The sequence below is a fragment of the Myxine glutinosa genome, chromosome 5 (assembly GCF_964187855.1).
Source record: "Myxine glutinosa chromosome 5, kmMyxGlut1.1, whole genome shotgun sequence".
In the NCBI taxonomy this organism is placed as follows: domain Eukaryota; kingdom Metazoa; phylum Chordata; class Myxini; order Myxiniformes; family Myxinidae; genus Myxine; species Myxine glutinosa.
Genome location: NC_136265.1, coordinates 149,004,739 through 149,028,526, shown reverse-complemented (window position 1 = coordinate 149,028,526; position 23,788 = coordinate 149,004,739). Strand labels below are relative to the sequence as shown.

The 23,788-nt window shown below is 45.6% G+C and overlaps 1 protein-coding gene across 1 annotated transcript in view; it reads right to left on the bottom strand.

Annotated features, from left to right (window-relative positions):
• The window catches only part of LOC137426937 (calcineurin subunit B type 1), a 39,192-nt gene that overhangs the window by 11,816 nt on the left and 3,588 nt on the right, over positions 1 to 23,788 (bottom strand). The window contains exons 3-4 of the mRNA XM_068115977.2: positions 4,325 to 4,501; positions 4,133 to 4,192 (exon numbers count right to left, since the gene is read on the bottom strand). Of these exons, the coding sequence (XP_067972078.2) occupies positions 4,133 to 4,192; positions 4,325 to 4,501 (237 nt within the window). The remainder of the gene's footprint in view (positions 1 to 4,132; positions 4,193 to 4,324; positions 4,502 to 23,788) is intronic.

Below are 23,788 nucleotides of genomic sequence, written 5' to 3'. Positions count from 1 at the left end.
CTTTTCCGCCCGTTTGGCGGGCAGGTCCTTCTTCTCGAAGGTGGACCTCATACGCGGCTACCATCAGGTCCCCATCAGGCCGGAGGACGTCCCGAAGACGGCGGTCATCATGCCATTCGGACTCTTCGAGTTCCTGCGCATGCTCTTCGGTCTGAAGAATGCAGCTCAGGCGTTCCAGCGACTGATGGACAGCGTCCTGCGCGACTTGGATTTTGTCTACGTCTACCTGGACGATATCCTCGTCGCCAGCGCGTCCCGCGAAGAGCACCTACGCCACCTCCGCACGCTCTTCGAACGCCTGGGCCAGCATTGCCTGATTGTGAACCCCGCAAAGTGCCGGTTCGGCGCCGCCATAATCGATTTTCTGGGGCACCGTGTCACCAGGCACGGAGCCGTCCCCCTGCTGGCCAAGGTGGAGGCGGTGAAGGGGTTTCCGCGCCCCCGCACGATCAGAGGGCTGCAGGAGTTCCTGGGCATGGTGAACTTTTACCATCGGTTCCTGCCCCGTATCGCCCAGCTCCTGCGCCCCCTGCACGAAGCTCTCCGAGGTAAGCCGGGCAAAGGCGACGTTACCTGGACCGAGCAGATGGACACGGCGTTCACGGGCGAGAAGCTCGCCTTGGCTAACGCCACCATGCTCGCGCACCCGGCGCCCGATGCACCGATCGCCCTCACCACCGATGCCTCGGACTACGCGGTGGGCGCGGTGCACGAGCAATGGGTGCGTGGAGCTTGGCAACCGCTGGCGTTCTTTAGCCGGCAGCTTCGCCCGCCCGAACGCCGTTACAGTACCTTCGACCGCGAGTTGCTCGGACTTCACTTGGCGGTCAGGCACTTCCGCCATCTGCTCGAGGGCCGTGCGTTCACTGCCTTCGTCGACCACAAGCCGCTGATCTTCGCGATGGGCAAGGTCACCGAGCCGTGGTCGGCCCGGCAGCAGCGTCACCTCTCGGCCGTGTCCGAGTACACGACGGACATCCAGCACGTCGCGGGGAAGGACAACCTGGTGGCGGATTGCCTTTCCCGGGCCGTCGCCCACGCAGTCCACCTCGGCATCGACTATGCCCGGATGGCAGCGGACCAGGCCGCTGACCCCGACGTCCAGGCCTTGCGGACCGCCGTTACGGGCCTCCGCGTCACCGAGGTGCCGTTCGACGGCGCGGGCGCGGCCCTCTTGTGCGACGTCTCCCTCGGGCGTCCTCGCCCCATCGTGCCCGCGGGCTGGCAGCGCCAGGTGTTTGACGCCATCCACGGCCTGTCCCACCCGGGCGCGAGGGCCTCCCAAAGGCTGATCGCCGACAAGTTCGTCTGGCATGGCCTCCGGAAGGCCGTCCGTGGCTGGGCCAGGACGTGCCTCGCGTGCCAGCGCGCCAAGGTGCACCGGCACACCCAGGCCCCGTTGGCCCCGTTCACGGTGCCGGAACGCCGGTTTGACCACGTCCACGTGGACCTGGTGGGACCTCTGCCCCCCTCGCGGGGTTTCACCTACGTCCTCACCATGGTGGACCGCACCACCCGGTGGCCGGAGGCCGTGCCCTTGGCGTCGACAACGGCGGCCGATGTCGCGCAGGCTTTCGTCGCCACCTGGGTCGCCCGGTTCGGCGCCTCCTCAGACATCTCATCCGACCGCGGCCCCCAGTTCACCTCGGAGCTCTGGGGGGCGGTTGCGCAGGGGCTCGGGGTCCGGCTGCACCGAACCACGGCCTACCACCCCCAGGCTAATGGCCTGTGTGAGCGATTTCACCGCTCATTGAAGGCCGCGCTCCGGGCCACCCTCCGCGACGGCGGCTGGGTCGACAGGCTCCCCTGGGTCCTGCTGGGCCTCCGGACGGCGCCCAAGGAGGACCTGCACGCATCCGCGGCGGAGTTGGTCTTCGGGCAACCGCTGCGGGTGCCGGGCGAGTTCCTCCCCGACTCCACGGCACCATGGTCCGCGGCACAGCAGCGCTCTGCTCTGCAAGAGACCGCCCAGAGGTTCGCCCCGGTGCCAACGGCATGCCACGGGCACCCACCGACGCACGTCGCCCCGGAGCTTTGCACGGCGGAGTACGTCTTCGTCCGCCACGATGCCCATCGGACACCACTGCGGCCCCCGTACGACGGGCCTTTCTGCGTGCTGGAGACCGGGGCGAAGCACTTCACCCTGGACATCGGCGGTACTCCTGACCGCGTTTCGGTAGACCGCCTCAAGCCGGCCCACCTCGATGTGGACCATCCACCGCCAGTGGCCCGACCCCCACGTCGGGGCCGCCCTCCTGCGGGCGGACCCCCGGCACCGCCCAGCCCCGCCGCCACGCCGCCCCCCGGTCCTGCACCCATCCCAGGGGCAGCCAGGGGCATCCCACCTGGCATCCCTGCACCCCGGACGCCGCCGATCGCCAGGGGGCGCTTCGGCCGGGTCATTCGTCTGCCCCGCAAACTGGCCCTCCAGGTGCGCGGGAATTCTGGGGGGGCGCGTGTGGCGGACACAAAAGCCCACTGGCGTGGTGACATCATTCCGCGCACCAAGTGGGCGGTGGCCACGCCCGAGGGGTAGGCGTGGCCTCATGATATACACCGGGCGCCCAGCCCGGAGCGGGCCAGTGTTACAGTGAGCTCCTGAAATAAAGACGCTTATAAGTTACCGCTTGTCCGCTTCCTACTTGCTCGCAAGCAGCGCGCGTAACGCCGCGCTTTACCGTTACCATTTCCCAGTAATTATAGAGATCCCACTGCACAAGTCGAAAAGATTAGGCCATTGTGTGTTTGTGGCCTGGTTAAACTTCAAATTCCTATCTTGGTAAAATCCAGCGAGGAGAGTGGCACCAGGGCACCGGGTTTCGATGCCCACCAAACCGAAATAATGGCTATCGTCTTTGTGATGACCAAAGCACAGAGCCGGAGCCGACAGCCACAGGGATCGGGACACAATCCTACAGCACTACATGAGTATTACGCCAGACACCTCCATGGATATGGTTCCATGTATGGTTTTGTTCATTATAGAAAGAATGTAATTTTTTTTTTTTTTTTTTGTATACAACATCGAGGCTCGTGTAAGAGGTGAAATTTCTTAATTTAAATAATGATAAAAAACAAGAAGACGTCATGCGGAGCACGATACTTGCAAAATACGCCCCCCCCCCTCCCCAAGAAAAAAAAATTCCATTGATACAGCAAATTGTCCATTTCATCAAGATTAAAATTCACAATCTTGATCACAGCTCGGGTCAATAGGAAGAAAAGTGACGATTTTTCAGATGAAAAATGATGATTTTGGAAGGTTGACCTTGAGTTGACCTTTGACCTTTTGACCTCAAAAATAGTTGGTTTCCATATTTAGTGACTCAATGTGCAAATGCTGTTCAGTTTTCAAGTGAATCGGATGAAAATTGACGGGTTTTTTTTCAGATAAAAAGTGATGATTTTGGAAGTTTGACCTTGAGTTGACCTTTGACCTTTTGACCACAAAAATAGTATGTTTCCCAATTTAGTGACTCGATATGTAAATGCTGTTCAATTTTCAAGTCAATCGGTTGAGAATTGACGGCTTTTTAGATTAAAATTGATGAGCTTTAAAATTTGACCTTAAGTTGACCTTTGACCTTTTGACCTCAAAAATAGTATGTTTCCCAATTTAGTGACTTGATATACAAATGCTATACAATTTTCAAGTCAATCGGATTTAAAATGGCGATTTTAGAAATTTGACTTCCAGATGACCTTTGAGCTTTGACCTCAAAATCAATAGGCTTCTCAATTGGGACGACTTATAGAACTTGGTGAAGTTTCGTGACGATCGGTTTAGAATTGTGACCTGTAGCCCGGTGACAAACAGACAAACAGACAGACAAACAGACAGACCCACAAACGGAACCGACCAATATACGTACTTGAAAAAATCTTCGATTTTGCAAGTCATAATAAATTGCTCATTTCGGCACAAAGTTAGCGATCTGCACAGGCAGTAAAAGAAGTCAAAACAACCAGGAAATAAAACACCTTAAATGCAGGTAATTGATCCGCCATGAATAAAAGAGAAGCTGGTGTTTTGGGCCTTACCCTTAGCCAGAGCAAGAGATAAGGGAAATAAATGGTGGGTAGGTTAGTGAAAGGTATTGCATTTGCCATTTGTTTTGTTCATTATACTCACATTGCAGTTTTTGCTCCTTGTCCCCTTTCACACTGAACTGCGACACACCTTCTATGAACTCTGCAAAGCGGAGAAGATTTGTACAATGCTGCGCTCGGTGCAGACACAGATACACGCCGTTCAATGCATTCAACCGTTCATTTCATGCGAACATCACCACGACCAGCGCAGAGCGGGTAACTGGGCGATCACCTCGAAAGTCCACCTCTCCATTCCCATCCGTATCGAAGATGTCTATTACTCGCTGCACCAGCGGGTTTTGCTGCAGCTGGGGAAGGGACATGAACTCCTCCACGCTGAGCGATCCAGAATGGTCCAGGTCCAGCTTTTTGAAACGCTTTCCCAGGCGGCGTATTTCATCGACATCAACTGTCAAAAGACAAAAAAATAATTCAATAAAAGTCCATAAAACTTTCAAGGAATACTTTTAAATATTCTATTTTTGACTTTTTTTTTGGTATACAAGATCGAGGCTCGTGTAAGAGCTAACATTAATGACAAGAAAACAAATGGACACATACGACGAAATAAAGGGAGCGGGAGACAAGATGGGGAGAGAGGGGGAAGCACACAAGTACAACATTTGAGAGCAGGGACATCGGGAGATCTGTGGGAGGGAGAGGGCTTGGGGGGGGGGAGGCGTGGAAAGGGGGTGGAGGGTGGGAGAGGTACAGGCAAGTCCATGGACATGGACTTGATGAATGCATTCGACAATAAATTGTACCTTTACATGCAGAAATTTAATAAATATCCTGTAGGACCTACAAGGGCATCAATCATGGCCTGGACTTGTTACTGGACTTTCATTGTCCACAGTCTTTCATTGGCTGTAGTTGTGATGCTCCATTACTCCTCGGAGATTGCACCGTCCTAGTTATTTCAGCTTTTTGAGGTCGTTATTGTAGAATGTAGACCCTGCCTGTGGTTGATCCTCCAATACATTGCTTAGAGCCTGTCATTATGTGTACCGGACTTGTTGCTCCAAAAAAACCTGATTCCCCATTTCATCGTCCCCAAAAAGACCGATTCGTTGCACCGTACCACGTGACTCCATGCACTGAACACAATGATCAAAAGCTTGTGTGCAGCTGCTCTTTCTTGTTACTCCATAAAATTAGAGGCTCTACAGTCTACAAACTGGACTTGTGCTCACCTGCCATTCCAATGACTCCTCAAACTCTTCCGTCACATTTGTGAATTTACTTTTCCGATCAAATATGCACATCTGTTCATCCTAACAATGAGTTGCTTTGTTTTCCTCTACCTTAAGGTGATTGTCGATAGCCTGTCTGATCAATAGTCATGATTGGTGTTTCCTGTAGGCTTCCGCTTCATGAAGACATTCCCAACAGTTGATTTCGGGATTATGAGAAGTGTTGAAATCATCCTGATGAAGGTGCCTACCCTGTGATATCCAATTATCGTTGCTCGTTGGAATTCTATATTAACTCCTTCCTCTCATGGGGCTTCAACCTCTGAAATTAGGTGATTGAGATGTTCCCCAACTATTTATACTCTTTCTGTTGATGGTATTCAATGTTACGCAAATCATATAAATGAGTGGGAGATTCTCACACCTGTTAAAGGGGGGGTGTCACATGACTTGTAAGGATACCTGGCTGTTTGGCTGATTGCTTAAATACATTTCTTTCTCCACTTATTGATGCAGAAGTGAATCCCACAGTTGCTCACTCTAGGGCCGAGGAAACCCGCACTTGGCAAGTAGGGTGTGTATGTCAATTGACCAAACAACCCTTAAGTAGGTCTTTGCCCTGCAATGGAATTAAATAGGCTAGTTTATGGTGTGTGTGTGTGTGTGTGTGTGTGTGTGTGTGTGTGTGTGTGTGTGTATATATATGTGTGTAATGTATGTATATGTGTAAGTGTGTGTATATGTGTATGTATGTAGGGGTGTGCATAATCAAGTGAATGCGTAGTTGTGTGTGTATGCCATGGGGCATGATTTTGTGTCAAGGCTAAAAGGATTCTGTGGCATCTACTGTACTCAAAACAACCTTGGACAGGTTTATTTACTTTATTTAAGTAGAATGGCACTCTTCGAAGTCGCAACGTCAACCAATATGCCTCCGCCCACATTATTACATCATTATACCGTCACAGACGCGGCGTTTTGGGTTTACCACGTGGGGACTCCTCCAGACTACCGGTTCTGAGGCCACCAGTCATGGATAATTCCATGGTCCAGCAGGTAATCAACCACGAACGCGACCAAATCTCCCGGGGTCCTCCGTCTGACACCGTTTACCTGGGGGTGACGTGGCCAAGCTAATCAGGGATCATGCCCTGACTTCGCACTGATCTTATCTTATTTAATCAGGTGCAACCGAGCGAATGTCCAGTATGTAGCGGCTAATGTGTGGAGTCGTTTGATTGGGGAAGAACGTCCTGGCTAACTCTAGTGTGGTTTATGCTAAACCAATGGAGGAAAAGACATAACATGTGTAAGTGGAGTTTATTATTTACAAGGGGTAAGGAAAGTTGTGTTACATTTATACAATTAGGGTTTATTCACAAGGTACAGCATGGAAAAGACACTTACTCGTGTGGTGCGGCACAAGACAACAATGGGGGAAATTTGGATGGTGCGGCAATGTACAAAACAAAAAAGACAGTGCAAATCTTACCCTTCTAATAATACCCCTTACGCAATCTTACCTCGTCAAACATAACATTGGCGCCAAATCAGACTCACACCCGAAGGAAAGGCAGGGCAAGGCTAATACATCCGCTTGGCTCACCATGCGAGGACTGATGAGTCCATTGCTTCCCTGCACTGGGGGAAAGGTAATGGGGAGTAGAACTTGTGCTCTGTTAGACTGAACGAGGCTTTCCTGGTTTGAACTGAACGTTTGGCCCCTCTCCAGCGCTCCTCTCCCGCCCCTCTCCCGTTCCTCTCCTCTCGCAGGTCAAACCCCACAGGTTGGCCCCTCCACCCTGGCTCGTACTGTGGTGTCTTTGTCCTCTTCTGAACTGTCTGTGTCGGATTCTGTGGAATTCTGTTTTCTGTTCCATGAATTCAACTGTACTCTGTCTAGACCGATTTATAGTTCTGTCTTATACCGAAAGCCTATAACGGATGGACGCACAGATGTGCAGCGGACTGCCGGACGGACAACCCACAAACATAATGCCTCGGGCGACTTAATCAATGGTGTGTGCAGGTCATCTCATCAAGTCAAGCGTGTCATCATCTCACCCCAACCATATCCACAATATTTTCTATTTCCATTAACCGTCCCTAATGCAATTCTCTTATTTGCAGATTACTGTGTTTCCTCCCCTCCTCTCATTCCTATTTTCCTGTTCGTTCATTCCTTTGCTTGTTATGTACCTATGTGGTCCCACTGCCCCACTGTCAATTTACCTTTTTACCCTTCATCACTTCACTCTTCCATGACCTAATGTTATATCAAAAAAAATATTTTCAATGAAACATTCCAACCCTTACTCCAACTGTGTATATAATTCAAAATAACTGAGGTGATAAAAATGGCCTCTCATGACAGAGAGCGTTATAATTAAAGTTAGTGTGATTTAACTTTGATTATTATCGCACTTCTTCCTCCTCGCCAATCTGATGTTCTAACCTCCCTAGTCCCAATGTCACACCACCCCTCAAATCCCTTGTTGTGTGACCTCAACTTCAATGGGCTGCCCTTAAATGCACTTTCAAGATCATCAAACACAAAAACGTTTCAATTTTGAATTTCAAAGGCTCCAAAGCTTGGGAGAAAATACAGGAAAGGACAACCAAGGACATAAAGGACATAAAGGAAAGGACAAGGACATGATATTTAGCAACATCATTATCTTCTACCCTTTCACCAACTATTTCGACTTTGCTATATCATTTTGGTCCAGAATTTGAATTCGGAGTGAAAATTGCAAAGTTACCATAATCCACATATTGCCTTGCATATTGTAAGATTGAGGTTGGGGTAGAGTGGGGGGGGGGGGGGGGGGGGGGGGTGGGAGAGTAGGTAGTAGGTTTTTGCTACATCTGCAACAGAGGTTTATGAACAATATTAAGTTTGCATAAAAATGATTGTAATTGGGAAGATACCTATTCACAAATTAAGGAACCACCAACTTGTAGGTTACACCTGTCTGACGTTTTCAACCACAGAGGTCTTCATTCGAGACTGTGTAGGCATAATCGTGTGCCAGGTGTTAGGTACCCTCCAGGGCTGGCAGAATGGTCTAGATGTACCCACACTCATCTCTAAGCTGTCTATTCTACAAAAACTCCCAAGCTTCCATTTAATCCTCCCTAACAAAGGCAAACAAAATCAATCGGCAAGTAGTAGAAAACGAATCCATTCAAATCAGAAAATATGGTAGTGCCATCTCCATATTACGGATGCAAAAGGAAAGTGTTTCAAAGAAAGTGAGAACGAGATACAATATATGATTTTAAAGAAAAAACTTTGAAATGTATTTGTGATAACTATAGGGCTGACAGGATGGCCTAGACCTAGAGGTACACACACTTACCTCTGAGTTCTAGCTTGGTTTGAATCCCGACCCAATTATAAACTGTCACCCTGGTATTTCACAAACAAAGTGATTGACCTATGTGTGTGCCATCCCTCGGATGGACATTAAACCCTGGGCAAATTACAAATTCCTGCCCTGACTTCCTGTGCCGGAGTGGTGGTACGTCCGGGATTGTAACCCCAGCTAAGAAACTGCTTTGGCAGAACCGTTGCTCTGTATATATAGGCATGGTGTATATTTTTACGGTTTTGAAAATGTACCCTGGGAAAGAGCATTTGTGTCTACGTAGGATTCCCCAGAATGTTATTTCTTTAATTTATGTGGTATGAAGACTGTTGCCCATTGTCTAGGCCCTAGGGATTTGGGGGGGAATTCGTTGTAAGGTTAGTTTGCGCATCCTTGGTGTGATGTTTCCCCATTTGCCGCTTTTAATCTCCTCAATCCACCAATAATCCGCCTCACCTAACCTCAATTCAACAACGCATCCTTCACCAGATTGTCTACCGGAGTGCGGGCTGTGCTGGACCCGGATGTGCTGGGGTACGAGGTACAAGAGCAAGTCAAACGGGGGCCCACGAGCCAAGGGCGCAGTGAAGCCCCTGCACATTTACTCTCATTTACTCCATTTACTCTCACACCACATGCTTCCTTCACCCTTTTTGACCTCTTTTGAAATTAAACATACCGTGTGGAACTGCACCATTGAATTCAGTGGGTCTGAAACATTAGGAATCACCCAATTCCACTTATGTCTCAGAAGGTTCCAATGGAAGTCCATTTCTGGCCACATTTCGAGCAATCAGCTCATGTCCTAATATACTCGTATGTCTATTGTGATGGTTGCGAGCGTAGGGTCGGACTTCATGCACCACTCGTGGAGGTCAAAGTACAGACCCGTAAATATTAGTCAGTTATTCCTTTCTTATTTTGTTTAGAGGATTCTGTTTCCGTAGATTCTGTAGATTCTATTTAGTATCCCCTTTTTATTTCCCCATTTCTCAATTTGCTTTCATCTCTATATCTCTCTATCTCTTTCTGTCCCAACATTCTGCCGCACCTCACACCATTCACCGCCATCCACACACATTCGCAAACATCGCCTCATTTAAAGGAATTGCCTCCACAAGAGTTCACATGACATGCTTCAGGCTGGCACTAATTGCAGCCGAGCGGAAGGTGGTGGCACGGGGTAGCATGGGCGAAGTTTCTCGAAAGAGCTGGCTACTTCCTCCCCCTGGCCCCCTTTGCATGGCACAGCCTGGCACAGTTGGGCCAATCACGAGATGCCATGGGAGAACCATAGCCAGGAGAACGGTCGCATTTACCAAGATCAAAAAGAGTACGGTACAAAAGGGTTGAACTGGAGGTCTATCTATCTCTCTGTCTCTCTATCTCTCTCTCTCTTCCTCCCTCACAGCAAGGACATGGTGTGATACAAACACCAGAGAGAGCCATTTGTCGCTTCCTGAGATTTCCTCACTCGCAGCCCGTTGTTACAAACCGGAGTTCGCACTTTCGTTTTCCCCTCCCGCTTTTCACACGTTTTATTTTTCCCTTTCTTTACACTTTGGCTCCCGTTCGTTTTTTTCCGCGGCGGCTTCAACCCTGACCACAACGAGTGACATTTCAGCACCATAGCTGGGACAGCGCCGCCTCCAAATGCAAACTCCCCAACACCAATCTCGTGGTTATGGACTCCAGATCATTAGAACTCTGCCACGCGAGAGGGCATGAAGCGTGAGTTCAGTCGCCAGGCTGGGGTAAGGTCGCTCCAATGGAAACGTCCGCAGGTTCGATCAGGGCATGCCAAAAGTCCTGCTCTTTCCTCTACCTTCAACCTCTACATTTTCTTCCCATACCCTCCCCCCACCCCCTCAACCTAGTCACTGTGTGTCATTATTCAAGTAGTGTATTCTGTGCTAAGTAATGGCTCATAAGTGCTCCGGGTCGGGTATGTTCGTGAAAGGGTGTGGGTGAATATGTATGTGTTTCATATGTACTGATATACAGTACATACAGTTTGTGTGTTTCATTTTTCCTGCCATTTTTATATTTAAATTTCCCCACTATTTTCTCTCCCCTTATCATCGTTATGTCATTCCTCACGTCATTTTCTGCTCTTTTCCTTCATTGTCCATGCCTGTAATAAATTCCTGAAAGTGTTGATATGTGTCTTGATTTTTCCTGTGTTGTAGTTGGTCTGAGATAGCGTTCCCATTGTGAGTAATGGTAGCCCACATAATGTGACATGCGGTGTTGGTTCATTTGGCCAAATAATTAAAGGCCGTGTAGTTGCAGGCACGATTCCCCATCTGCCACGCCTAATTCACTGGCACGGTAAAGCAACTTTGGGCGCGATGATCCAGCCCGAGTTATGGGTTGCAGTTGGCGTTTGTGGTCTTTCGGGACATGCCACTCTCTTGGGGTTATCCAGAGGCGATGTCCATAACAATATATACATTGTAATACCTCGCTTATATATGTACCATTGGTTCCTGGAGAAGAGAGCGCTAATTGAAAATATTATAAAAGGGGTCATTAATTAATGTTAATTAACTCCACCACAGAAGGTTGGCGGAGGTTATGTTTTCACCCTTGCCTGCTTGTCTGTCTGTCTATGAACAGGATATCTCAAAACGTTGTGCATGGATTCTGACTAAACTTGGTGGATAGGTTGAGTGTGTGACAAGGACAAATATATTCCAATTTGGTAAATATCCGAATACAGATCCGAATACGAGGATTTTTGAAAGCGATTCATCACCATTGAGAGATGGGACCAAAATCAATACATAGCATGATATTTCCAAAAGTTGTGGACTAATTACGATAAAATTAGGCGGACGAGTTGGTTCAGTGACAAGAACAAGCGAATCGATTTTGGTTCAGGTGCGGATCCAGATCGGCCTATCAGTGGGATTCAAAACATAAACCGTTCAGCCTGGCGGAGGTACATGATCTACTGACTGCCATTCTAGTATGGAGATGCATTCCTGAGAGCATTATTTCTTATACATGAGCGGTGTATGATGGCCTCCTTAGAGTATCGGTAAAAGTGCTAATAATAATACAGATGGTAAACATATTATTTTATAAACACTGGATGGACGTTAATAGACCATGGGCCAACCCAAAAATTATGCTTAGTTTTTGAGTTCCGTGATCTACACCTGAGAAGTACTTACAAGTGTGTTAGGTATGTTAAATAGGTGTGTATTAAACATAAATTACATGTTCCCACGTTTGAAATTTGCACATTAAAGTAGAAATGTTAAACACAAAGGAAAAGTTAAATCCCGTTGTTAAGGACGTTCCTTTCCCTAGCAACGGCGATATTCATACTTCTTAATCGTTTTCTTGAGAACTAAAATTGAATGGTCAAGCAAACTGGTAATTGTGCAGTTCACCAAATGATAGAAGATTTAATTCTGTGAATTTTTTTTTAATTAAAAAATCATTGTGATGGTCGTTGCTATGGGAAAAATGTCCCTAGCAACCATTTCTGGTGAAACACATAAATTGAATCAGTACGTTAAGTAAATATTTAGACTCGAGATAGAACTTTTGAATGGACAAGTAATCCTAGTACCCTACCAACCATACATATTCTTGTATTTATAATGCGCAAAAAATATTGTGTACTAATCACCCAAATATTGCATTATGTCTGTTCAGTCCACTCCCTCTTTTTGATAAAATGCATAACTACATATACACAGTCCAACACACACAGATCTTGTTCTTTCATTTTTAAGATCACCATTTACTTGTTACTGTTACATTTTGCTACATTTAACACACACAAACAACCCCCCTCCCACACGCACACACATATCAATCATACAAAAAACTCAGATATTGTTGGTTTTATTTTAAAATCTTATTCTCTCTATCTCTCACTCTCTGCTACCATTCCCCTTTCTCTCTTAAGCTACATGTATGTATGTCTTAATCTAAAACTGTACTAAATATAATCAAAAGTTACTCAAGAGATACCATTCATGTAACGTTTATATATAAGCTCATTGCTGACGCATACCAGTTTCTCAGTCGTTTCCGACATGTTATGCTGTACAGGAATCATACATACATTTAATGATTTATACATGTGAAAGTAATGCTTCCACACAAATGCTGCATAAGCTATTACAGGTATATTACTTTACTGTCATTTCATTGATGAAATAAGCATGTTATTTCCAAGAGGATGTCAGGTTGTGAATTGTTTTACAAGCATACAACTCAAATTTGCTATGTAAAGTCATTAAATAAAGCTTAATTACATTGAATACATGTAACTTTGTTCTTTTAATAAATAGAAGATGCCAAATCTTAAAAACTTGACTTGACTGTCCCTACGGAAGATCTGTGTTTTATTCCTACTGTTGATCCTGAAGCACATGGTGCAACAATTACATACATGTATCACATTATCACTACTCTTTACAACTATACAATGAAACTTAATTGTACAACCTATATGTGTCATAATTTTTAAAAACTAAGGTGTATACAATATTACAATATAGTCAGTGTTGCAATAACAGATTTTAAAATTGTGAAAACACACATTACGATGAAAGTCACAAAACAGAGTTGATCACATTTGTTTAAAAAAATGTCTTTCTTCATGTTTGAACATCTCAAATCAGACAGTTACTGTCGCTTTAAAAAAAAAAAATCACTGCTAACTGTTATGACTTTTTATTACAATGAGATTTCTCTTCGATAGCAAACTGGTTGTGCTGATTTTCATATTAAATGAATGAATCATAAATTCCAGAAAGATTAAAACTCCTGGGCTGCCATTATTTCATAAACTTATAATACTGGTGTCTTTGATACTTCTAAAACTAGTGTCATTCATTCGGATTTATTAGACTATGGACTCCTACTAGAAGTTACTCGACCTGTAACTGCTACTGGTGCGAGTAGTATACTCGTTGACTAGACCCTATTACTAGTACTAGATCTAAGTTTTTAGATGTAGATCTAAGTTAGACTCTACTTTAAAATTTTACCATTTTTAGATTTAAATGTTGCTGTTCAGAAATAAGATTAAGAGTAAGAGTGGAAGTGTATCATGTGTATGGCATTGCCTTAGCTTGGAATGATAGTTATAATATAATACCATACAATACAACGGTATAGAGTCAGAAGATTCCTATGAGACGTGGAGATGGATATAAGTTCATTAAAATGTTCAAACAATAATTTTTGTCGACAATTATTATACTGTCACCGCAAATTGCATAACTATCATTATCAACTAACATAAATTGTAATACGTGGGATAAGTGAGAGACAATAGTCGCCATTATTGTACACTTGGGGGGAAGATGAAAGGGCCGAATCATTTAATTTTAAAAAGGTAAACAAAATAGGCTTCTCGTTCTCAATAAACAGTACTTACACTCTTTAGCTTGATTTTCTCGTTCTTGTCTTTTCTTGGCTCTCTCGATCTTTGTTTTGTCAGTAAATCGCATATAACATGCACGATGATATCCAACGGAGTGGTCAGGGCCAGCAGGGACAACATCGAGTTGTTCTTCCACCAACACGAGCTCTAAATGGAATCTTTGGATAGCTTTGGTAGCAATGGCACCTTCTCTGGTGTTCAAGTCCTTCCACTGATGGACACATTCGCGAAATTTTCTCCAGCTAACATCCGAAAAACTAATAAGTTTGTCTGCAGATTGGTCCACCAAATGCATGCAGCACTCCATGTCGCGTCGTACTACGCGTAGATTTACTCGCTCTTTGTTACATTGCGTTACAACGACACCCACTGTACGATGACTGTGATTGGCTTGTTTTGGTGGAGCCCCTGTTAAAAGCACTATGATTGGCCAATTAAGAAATAAGCTGACGTCATCACTTCCCTGAGATCGTCGGCTGCAAGAGTAATTTTAGCGTCCCTTTCTTCAGATTTCTGTCAAATACACGTATGTTTTGAAGATGGGAACATTAATAGACATACTTATAAATATACTCTAGGATAATTAAAGGTCAAATTAAGTACTTCTCTCTTGCAGATCAGGGAAAGTAGGAATTTTGGGGCTCGGCCCATGGTCTATAAATGGGCATCCCGTCTGCCAGCATTCTTCAGTGGATGTTAAATATCCCATGATGTCCTTCACGAAGAGTAGGCGAGCTACCGCCAGCAACATGGCCAAATTCAAAATTCTTGCCCTAACTAGTTGAACCTCAGGCCTGGCCAGCCGGTTCGTGAAGACTCGGGCCAAGCTTCCCCCAGCTGACCCCACAAGAAAGGTGGGATAATGGTGTCTGTTAAAGAAGAAAAAGACTCATTTGTCCGAGGTGATCTTCATCTGCTTTGAAGTCAGCTCGCATCAACTTCATCAACAATCCTTGCTGCTTACATATGCAAATACTTATCCGATCTCAACCAAACTTGACAGTAGGACAAATGGTCACACGATGGAGGTTATATAGCAACTACATTTGCCCCCCTCCCCATGGGGGTTTTCCACCGGACACAAAATCTGTTTTGAGGTGTATATGTAGAAGCTTACAATGGGTAATTGTCATTTCTCTCCAATCCTGAACAAGAGAAAGCAAAAAGCCTTGCATTCTGGGTCCAGCTGCATTTGCTACTTGCGGACCTGTGGGTTTGTGGGCTTTTATGTGACCTTCCTCCTGATTGGACGAAGATCCGTTCTGGGTTGGGATTTCCTTTGTTACTAGGGAAGATTTGGGGTAGAGTTAATGGAAACATGGCTGATTGTATTAGGGTATTTGCTGAACTTTCCAACCCTGTTTATGCAAGGAGATGGGGAGTGGTCATTTCCAGGAATTGAATTGCCATGTCAGCAACTCACATCCTTATCAGAAAAGCTCACATGCTGTGTGTTCCTTTCAACATTTTCCTGGCTCGGTATAAATACCACTGGTTCCACACTTGACTCTCAGAGATTTGTTTGGATACTTTATGTATTCTCCTTTTATACGATTACGTTTCTCTCCATGCACGCACTCAATAAGTTTCCTTGTTACAGTCTGAAATCGTTGGTGATCCATTTTGTGGCTCAATTGGGCACCACAACAACTTGGCGCAGCGAGCAGGGCTCGTCTTGGGGACGGAGGGGAGGTGCTGCCCATTGGGTCGTTGGCAGACCACCTGGCCGGCCAAGTATGAAGGTGAGATTTTTCTCGGGAGATAGGGTGTTTCTGCCACCACCAAATGAGTGACCCTACCTCTGCCTGGCCACTAGCACGAGTCCGAATCTGAAAAGGTAATAGGGAACAGACTGTGCAGGTGAAACTTATTGGGGGGGTAAGGGTTGGCCAGAGGGTAAGGAGAACCTGGAGGTTCTGGAATAAGGGTGAAAGGATTCCCACGTTGGTATCCGTTAATAGGGGGGTGGATAAGAAACCCCTGAGGACTAGCGGAATAGCAGGAATACTGTGGGAAGTGAAATGAGGTGGTAGAAGAATGGGGAATAATGGAGGAAAGTCTGGGGAACAAGACTCTCCTGAAGCAGGAACATGTGTAGAGTACATGTTTAAAACATGTGGAGCAGATGCAATAAAGGATGTGATAGTATGGAACGCATGGACAAAAAAGGGTAAACAGAGCAAAAGGGTATTCCCGGTGGAGGGAACCTTTAAGCGGGAATGTGTTGAGAGCTTACGTAAGGTATTGGAGAAAAAATAACAGAATCAGAAAGAAAGAAGATAAAAATAGAAAAAAGAAAGAAGATTCTGACCTGGTGTGTCCCATGGGCCAAATAAAACTGGCGATAGTCGCAGATGTTGGGGCTGGAATACCGGCCAGGCAACTCAATTCGTGTATAGACCATGGAGTGAAGGAGAATTTGGGGCCATGCGTGAAGCAGTAAAAGGATTAATGGAAGCCCGGGAGGAATTGATAGAAAAACTGATGGCCTATGTAAATTCACATGAGGCAACACACAATGACGTAGGGCTGCTGTGCAGTGCAGTCCTGCTAAGAAACGTATATACGACAGCTAAAACTAAGGCTTTATGGCCAGATGACCTGCCATGAGGCAAGGACCGAGCGGCATTTGACCAGAGAGTAGCCACCCTGATGGGATAGCCACCAACATTTGAACAGCCCTAAGGCCCCCAGAGGTGGACTACCTAAAAATACAGCCATGTACCCAAAAGAAGGACGGGGACCCAGAAGAGTATCACACCCGATTAAGGCGAGCAGTGGAACAGTATGGAGGGGTAGACAGATAGGTCCCGGACGCGCTGGTGGCAAATTTATTCGTGGAAGGATTATTGCCAAAGGTTAAAAAGCATTTGAAATTCCTCCATCCTGGATGGAAAGGGATGACAACAGATGTTTTGTGTGCCATCACCACGCAGATGAATTCCTCCCAGGTGAGCACTCGGGAGAAAAAAGAAGAGGCATTATTCACCTTGATTCAGCGAGATTTTGGCCAACGGGGAAAAGGGACAAACACTGAATAGGGAGCACGAGCACACCTCCTGTAGTCACTGATAGGGAGCACGACCATCAGCACCCGAATTGGAAGAGGATGATGACAATGGACAGGACATTTCGGGTTTCCCAGGACCTATCGGGGGTTGGAGAAACTGGTGGCCACAAAGGCCGCGCCAGGGGAGAGGGAGATACAAAGGAGTAAAGGGTAAACAGGGAGCGCCACGCCCTATGGGGAATGCATGCTTCCTGTGCGGTCAGGAAGGTCACTGAAAGCGAGAGTGCCAGTAGGGGTGTCATTCGGTAGGGGTGTTATTTCACGGGAGTGGCCTCCCCCACATCCATATCATGATCTACCAGGTCGGTACAACCAGGTACATCTGTGAACAAATGTGCAAACTCCGAAATTAGGTTGGATAATTGTCCTTGTTGTTCCCTCATCAAATTACCTAATTTCTGGTCTCGGTTCCTTTACACTTCAGTATTCGTCAATCTGGGGCAAGCCTTGTCATCAATGCTATCAAACTTTACACTGGCCTCAATCTCTGGATTCTCTTGCACACCGACTACAGGCACGACAGGTGAGACAGGAGCCATTTTTTCCACAGGTTTCCTCTCATATTATTTCTTAGGTCTGTTCACGTGACACAGCTGCCGCTTTTTCCATCGGTCAGGAGTTGTCACAACATAATCCGTTTCATTGACCCTCCTTTTGATGGGATAGGGACCCAGATACCTAGCCTGTAGCGGCTGACCTGGAACTGGAAGCAACACTAGCACTCGGTCCTCAGGACTGAAATTTCTTATCTGAGAAGTCTTGTCATGTCTCACTTTCATTTTGTCCTGTGCTGCTTTCAGGTTTCCTCTTGCTACTTCACAGGCCTTAGCCAATCTGTGCCTAAAAGTTGTCACATACTCTAACACAGTTGACTGTGACTCCTCCTGTAGTCACTGTTCCTTCACCAGTTTCAACGATCCTCGAACTGCGTGTCCAAACACGAGTTCAAAAGGACTGAATCCCAATGACTCCTGAACAGACTCCCTCGTAGCAAACAGCAATAAGGGTATTCCCTCATCCCAATCCGTGTCACATTCAAAGGAGTAAGTTCTGATCATATTCTATAATGTCTGGTGAAACCTTTCCAAGGCCCCTTGGCTCTCGGGATGGTAAGTACTTGACCTCACTTGCTTCACTCCCAACAGGTGTACAACTTGCTGAAAAATCTTTGACATGAAGTTGGAACCCTGATCAGACTGGATGACCTTAGGTAGGCCAACCAGGGTGAATAATTTTATCAAGGCCTTCGCAATAACTATCACAGTAATTTTCCTAAGAGGCACCACTTCTGGAAACCTGGTGGAAGCACACATGGTGGTCACTGGTCAGCATATACTGATGTCCAGCCTTAGTTTTACGTAAAGGACCTACACAGTCAATAATGACCCGGCTGAATGGTTCTTCAAAAGCTGGAATCCGTTTTAAAGACGCTGAAGGAGTTTTTTTGATTAGGTTTGCCCACCAGCTGACAACAATGACAAGATTTACAGAATTCGGTCACATCACGTCGCAATCCTGGCCAGAAAAAATGTGCCAGAATTATTTCACACGTCTTGTTCACTCCAAGGTGCCTGGCCAAAGGTGTCTCATGTGCCAAACTCAATATCTCCTTCCGGTACAGTTGTGGCACCACAATTTGGTAATGGACTTTCCACTCGTCATTCGCTGGTACCTCTGGTGGTCTCCATTTCCTCATAAGTATCTCCCCTTTCATTAAATAACCAACAGGTACCTTCATAGCCTCTTCCTCTGTAATGGCTTTACCAATCAGACTCCGGAGTTCAGAATCTCTGTGTTGCTCTTCAACAAGTCTCTTTCTGACAAGCACTGTTTGTTCAGCCTCGTTCCCAGATGTCTCCGACGGACACTCCATTTTATCCCTTGGTCCAGATGAAACATTATCATTAGGTTCCTTGGTGTCACTCCCTTTCCTATCGTGTCTCCCAGACCTTTCCTCCAATATCTCTATGGAACCCAAATCCTCATCACCTTCCTTCTCATTATCTTCAGAGCGCTTCCTACCCATAGCACAAGTCACTGCACATTATGGAAAGATACCCTGAATCTCCTGCTCTAACTGTGCTGTGTTATTTTCCATACTGGGCTTTTCAACCAACATCGGATTACCTGAAACTTGACGACCGGCCAAATCGTTCCCGATAATAAAAGAAATCCCCTCCACAGGAAGAGTGGTTTGTAAACCTACGGTGACCGGTCCTGACACCAACTCAGACTTTAAATGGATCACATGAAGAGGAGCTTTAATGAAGCCACCAACCCCCTGTAAGAGGACACTAGCCCCAGGTGCAGTTTTTTCAGACAATGGCAAAGTGCCCTCAAGCATCAAAGATTGATGTGCTCCTGTGTCCCTCAATACCCTAACAGGTCTCTGGTTAGTTAAGTCCCCATCCAGTGACACAAACCCCTCGGAAATAAAAGGTTTGTAACCCTCTTGGACAAGGTCGTTCTGTGATGCAGTAAGTATGGCACGGGGACCTTCACAAATCACTGTCCTCCAAGGTCGATTTCTCGCACTGGCCAACGCATTCGGTGTTGAACTAGCCTGACTCCAATCCCGATTTATTCTTTTCAGGGAGTAACATTGGGACATCAAATGCCCAGGTTTATTACAAAAAGCACAAGTAGGCCCGGAGGAAAATCCCGTGTTCTGCCTCTGGCCCCTTGAAAGGTAGGTCTGCCTTGGACAGTCAGTCTTTTGATCACTAAAATTTGAGGTACCAGATTTTGCTTGATACTTCTCTCTGCGCCACCTCCATGAGAATTTCCTCTCCAAACCTGATTTAATGTAACTCCCCTGGTTAACTCTAGGTGGGAAATGAGGTTTGTGAAACCCCATCCAGTGTGTCAAGGCATAGTCATCTGCCACTGTTGCTACCTCATACAACTGAGGTACTTTTTTTCATCGAACTGAACTTTAGTGTCTGCGTGGACACACTGTTCAAATTCTTCCACCAAAATCAATTGTAAACGGTTAAAATCTTCCCCAATCTCTTTTGAGTCACACCACCTAACAAACATAGTTTCCTTCTCTCTGGCAAACTCCACATGGGTCTCATTCTCCCGCTTCCTGGCATTCCTAAATTTTTGTCGGTAAGCTTCGGGGACCAATTCATAGGCTTTGAGAATGGCTTTCTTAACTGTCTCATAATCTGCACATTGGTCAATCGGTAAAGCCGAATAGATATCTTGTGCTTTACCCACCAAAACACTTTGTACTAACATAGTTCATGACTCCTCAAGCCATTTTAACATCTGAGCCACCTTTTCAAAGTGTAAAAAGAACTTGCCTACCTCCTTTTCATTCAAGGGTGGAACCAGCCTTACATGCCTCCCAATATCCCAAGTGTTCTGACTTGTTGTTGAACTAGCCTGCATGGAAAATATTTCTCTCCGTCCCCAATAATTCAAATTCCTTGAGTTTAATTTCCCTCTGATATGCCATGTCCCATTCCTTTCGGTCCCTTTCAGCTTTCCTTTCCTCTGCTCTTTCCTCTGCTCTTTTCTCCTCGAGTTCTCGTTCCCTTTCTGCTCTTTTCTCCTCAAGTTCCTTTTCTGCTTTCCTTTCCTCCGCTCTTTCCTCTGCTCTTGCTCCTCGAGTCATTCCTTTTCTGCTTTTCTTTCCTCTCATTGCTGCCTCGTCTCTTCCAATTCCAACTCTTTTAATCTTTCCTGGCTTTACAGTTGCATCTCCATTTTCCAGAGCTCCATGTTTCCTTTTTCCTCTGGTAACCAATCCAATGCTACCTCTTCCCATTTTCTCTCTCCCACTAAATATTCTACCACCAACGCTGAATCTCCGTCTTCTTCATACTGACTCGGACCTCCAAGTTACAGTATTTGGCCAAAGTCTTAAGTTCCGATCCTTTTAACGCCTGGAACTGTGCCTCGTTAGGGGACGTCACAAAATTTTCCACGTCAAACACCATTGTGACTATTACTTAGCAAGCCTGTTAACCTTCACACAAAAATTGTCAAATTTGGGAATGTTTAGGAATTCAATCCAGGACGAGCCCCCAATTTCTGTTGCATGTTACCTCCCCAAACCCCGGTTACGGTGCCCCTCAGAAACTTGAGAGGGAATGCGGCAGAAAGATTTGTTATTTTGAGTATTCTAATAAACCATGGTAAAACCACACCAATGCAATTGTGTAGAACAAAATAGGTAATTGTATTAAGTACTCTCACATACACAATAATAACACTCTTAAAGAAAGTACCATGAAAATATCACTTGCATCTCATGAACAGTACCTATGATGGTACCATCATTCCCCAATGCTCTCAAAGCAATAAACTCACAATACGCCAAACATGAGTGGAATGTAACAATCCCAAATTCCGTGCACGAATCCCCACGCTGGGCGAAGGTCGAAGTCGTGCAGAACGACAAGAACAACAGGCAGGTATCGGCGCGGCTGCAGACGAGGAGTTACGAGGTGAGAGGTCGGACAGATGGCGACATGGGGTAACGGTCCCCCAAAACGTGAGTGCAATCCATGCCCCACGTCCACTAACGATTAAGACAATATGGAAACCAACGGTGATCCACACGAAGAGGTCGATATGGGAATTAAGTCGCTATGGAAACCAACAGTGATCCACATGATGATGTCGGTATGGGAATCCCAATGACAAAACACGATGCACCAGGTGGACGGCCTCCTTGAGGAAAAAATGGGATCGGCTTGTAATAAAGGCGCTTGCTTTCCCGCCAACAATAGTTCACGCTCGGTACCAAAACCTGAGATGCAGGTTTAATTGCAATCACAATATGGGACGATGTCACAGGCAATCCCTTTCACGGGAAGCCTCAATTCATTCACGACCAATATCGAGGAAGTTCACTAGCAGCCTCGATGTGACTCACGGTTGTCTCTTTTCCCCGACGATCTTTTTCCTCCCACCTCTTCCGGTTTCTTTGCCGTGTTTTTCTTCCTTCCCCATCCCCCCCCCTCCCCCCCCACAAACATTTATTTTTACCTTTTACTAAAGTCATCTCCATTTCACACAGAAATCTTAACAACAATATTACCTGAAACTAAATATCCTACAAGTATATAACAACAACAAAGGCGGAAGTGACGAATCCGTAACAAAGCCTAGATCAGAAGTAAACTAGAGCAATGTGACTGTGTCGCCAATATGCCTCCGCATAGTCCCACAATGGGTAGATGCCCTCATTCACTGTCCTAAAAATAAACAAGTTTGATTTAAAAATCTTCAGCTGTTTTCAAGTATCACATTTTCACCAGCCATGACAGGTTTCACATTGATCGGTGAAGTGGTTTTAGAGAAGGTATTCTTTTAAATATCGGCTTGCAAGCTAATATGGCTGCCATACCACATGACATATAACCTTAAAAAATGTACACTCTGCATATGTATGGGAAGGGGATCACGTTTGTGAAGTTTCGTGTTGATCGGATAAGGTTCGTTTTTCTATCCAAGATGGCTGCCAAACCACGTGACCTACGATGTCCTAATTTTCAAACTATATGCAACAATGGTGTTAGATATTTCTAAAATTTCGCTTTGATAGGGTAAGCGGTTTCAGAGATATAATTATTTAACATTTTCCTTCAATCCAATATGGCTGCCACACCATGTGACCAATGAGGTTTCCATGATCATCTTTTAATCCCCATGCCTAGTCAATGACACACAAAGTTTCGAGTCAATTGATTTGATGGTTTGGGAGAAGATGTTTTTTTATGGTTTTAGGTTAAATCCAATATGGCTACCAATATGGCTGCCTATGATGTCATAAATTTAATATTTCAATACAAATGGGTCATAGATCAAGTGCATGCAATTTCAGATTTTTAAGATAAGGAATTCAATTAAAACATTTTTGGCTGGTATACCACTTCACCTATGACGTTATTATCATTATTTTGTTACCCATTGGGAGTACTTGAGAATGTGCCAAGTTTCAAATTTATCCATTCAGCGGTTTCCGAGAAATAAAATTGTAATTATTTGTGTTTATTCCAAGATGGCTACCATACCACGTGACCTATGACGTCACAATTTTGATAAAAACATTCTGCATGGGTGTCACTCCTACTCTGAAAGTTTCAAATCGGACATGTGGTTGCTGAGAAAAATGAGGTTTAGCCCATACAGACTGACGGACAGACGGACGTACGGACAACCTGAAAACATAATGACGCCGGCCACCTCCGGGGGTGGAGGTATAAAAATATTATAAACCACAAACACGTATGATTACCTTTCTAAACAGCCGCTACTGCCTTTTGACACCAAAAAGAAATAAATCTGGAGGAATCCTGACATCCTTCAGGCATTCTTTGCTTATAACGTCCACCACAGACTTAACGAATCCAAGACTAGATCTACTGTAATCTATATACCCCAGAGGGGATAATAACATGACTCTTCCTGTCACTCCTCCTCCTGTGTGAAGGAGTGGGTGTACTAGTTTTGAAAATTTGGAATTATTCCCACTCAGATTTCAACATCACTGTAATGCAAATTGCTGCTTTGGTTAAGCTTAATTTAAATAAATTATATGAAGAAGATGATGATTTGTAATACCAGGTGGCACTATATGATACACATTCACACAGAGAGAATTGGGGCCTTCACCCCACCCTGAACCCCCTCC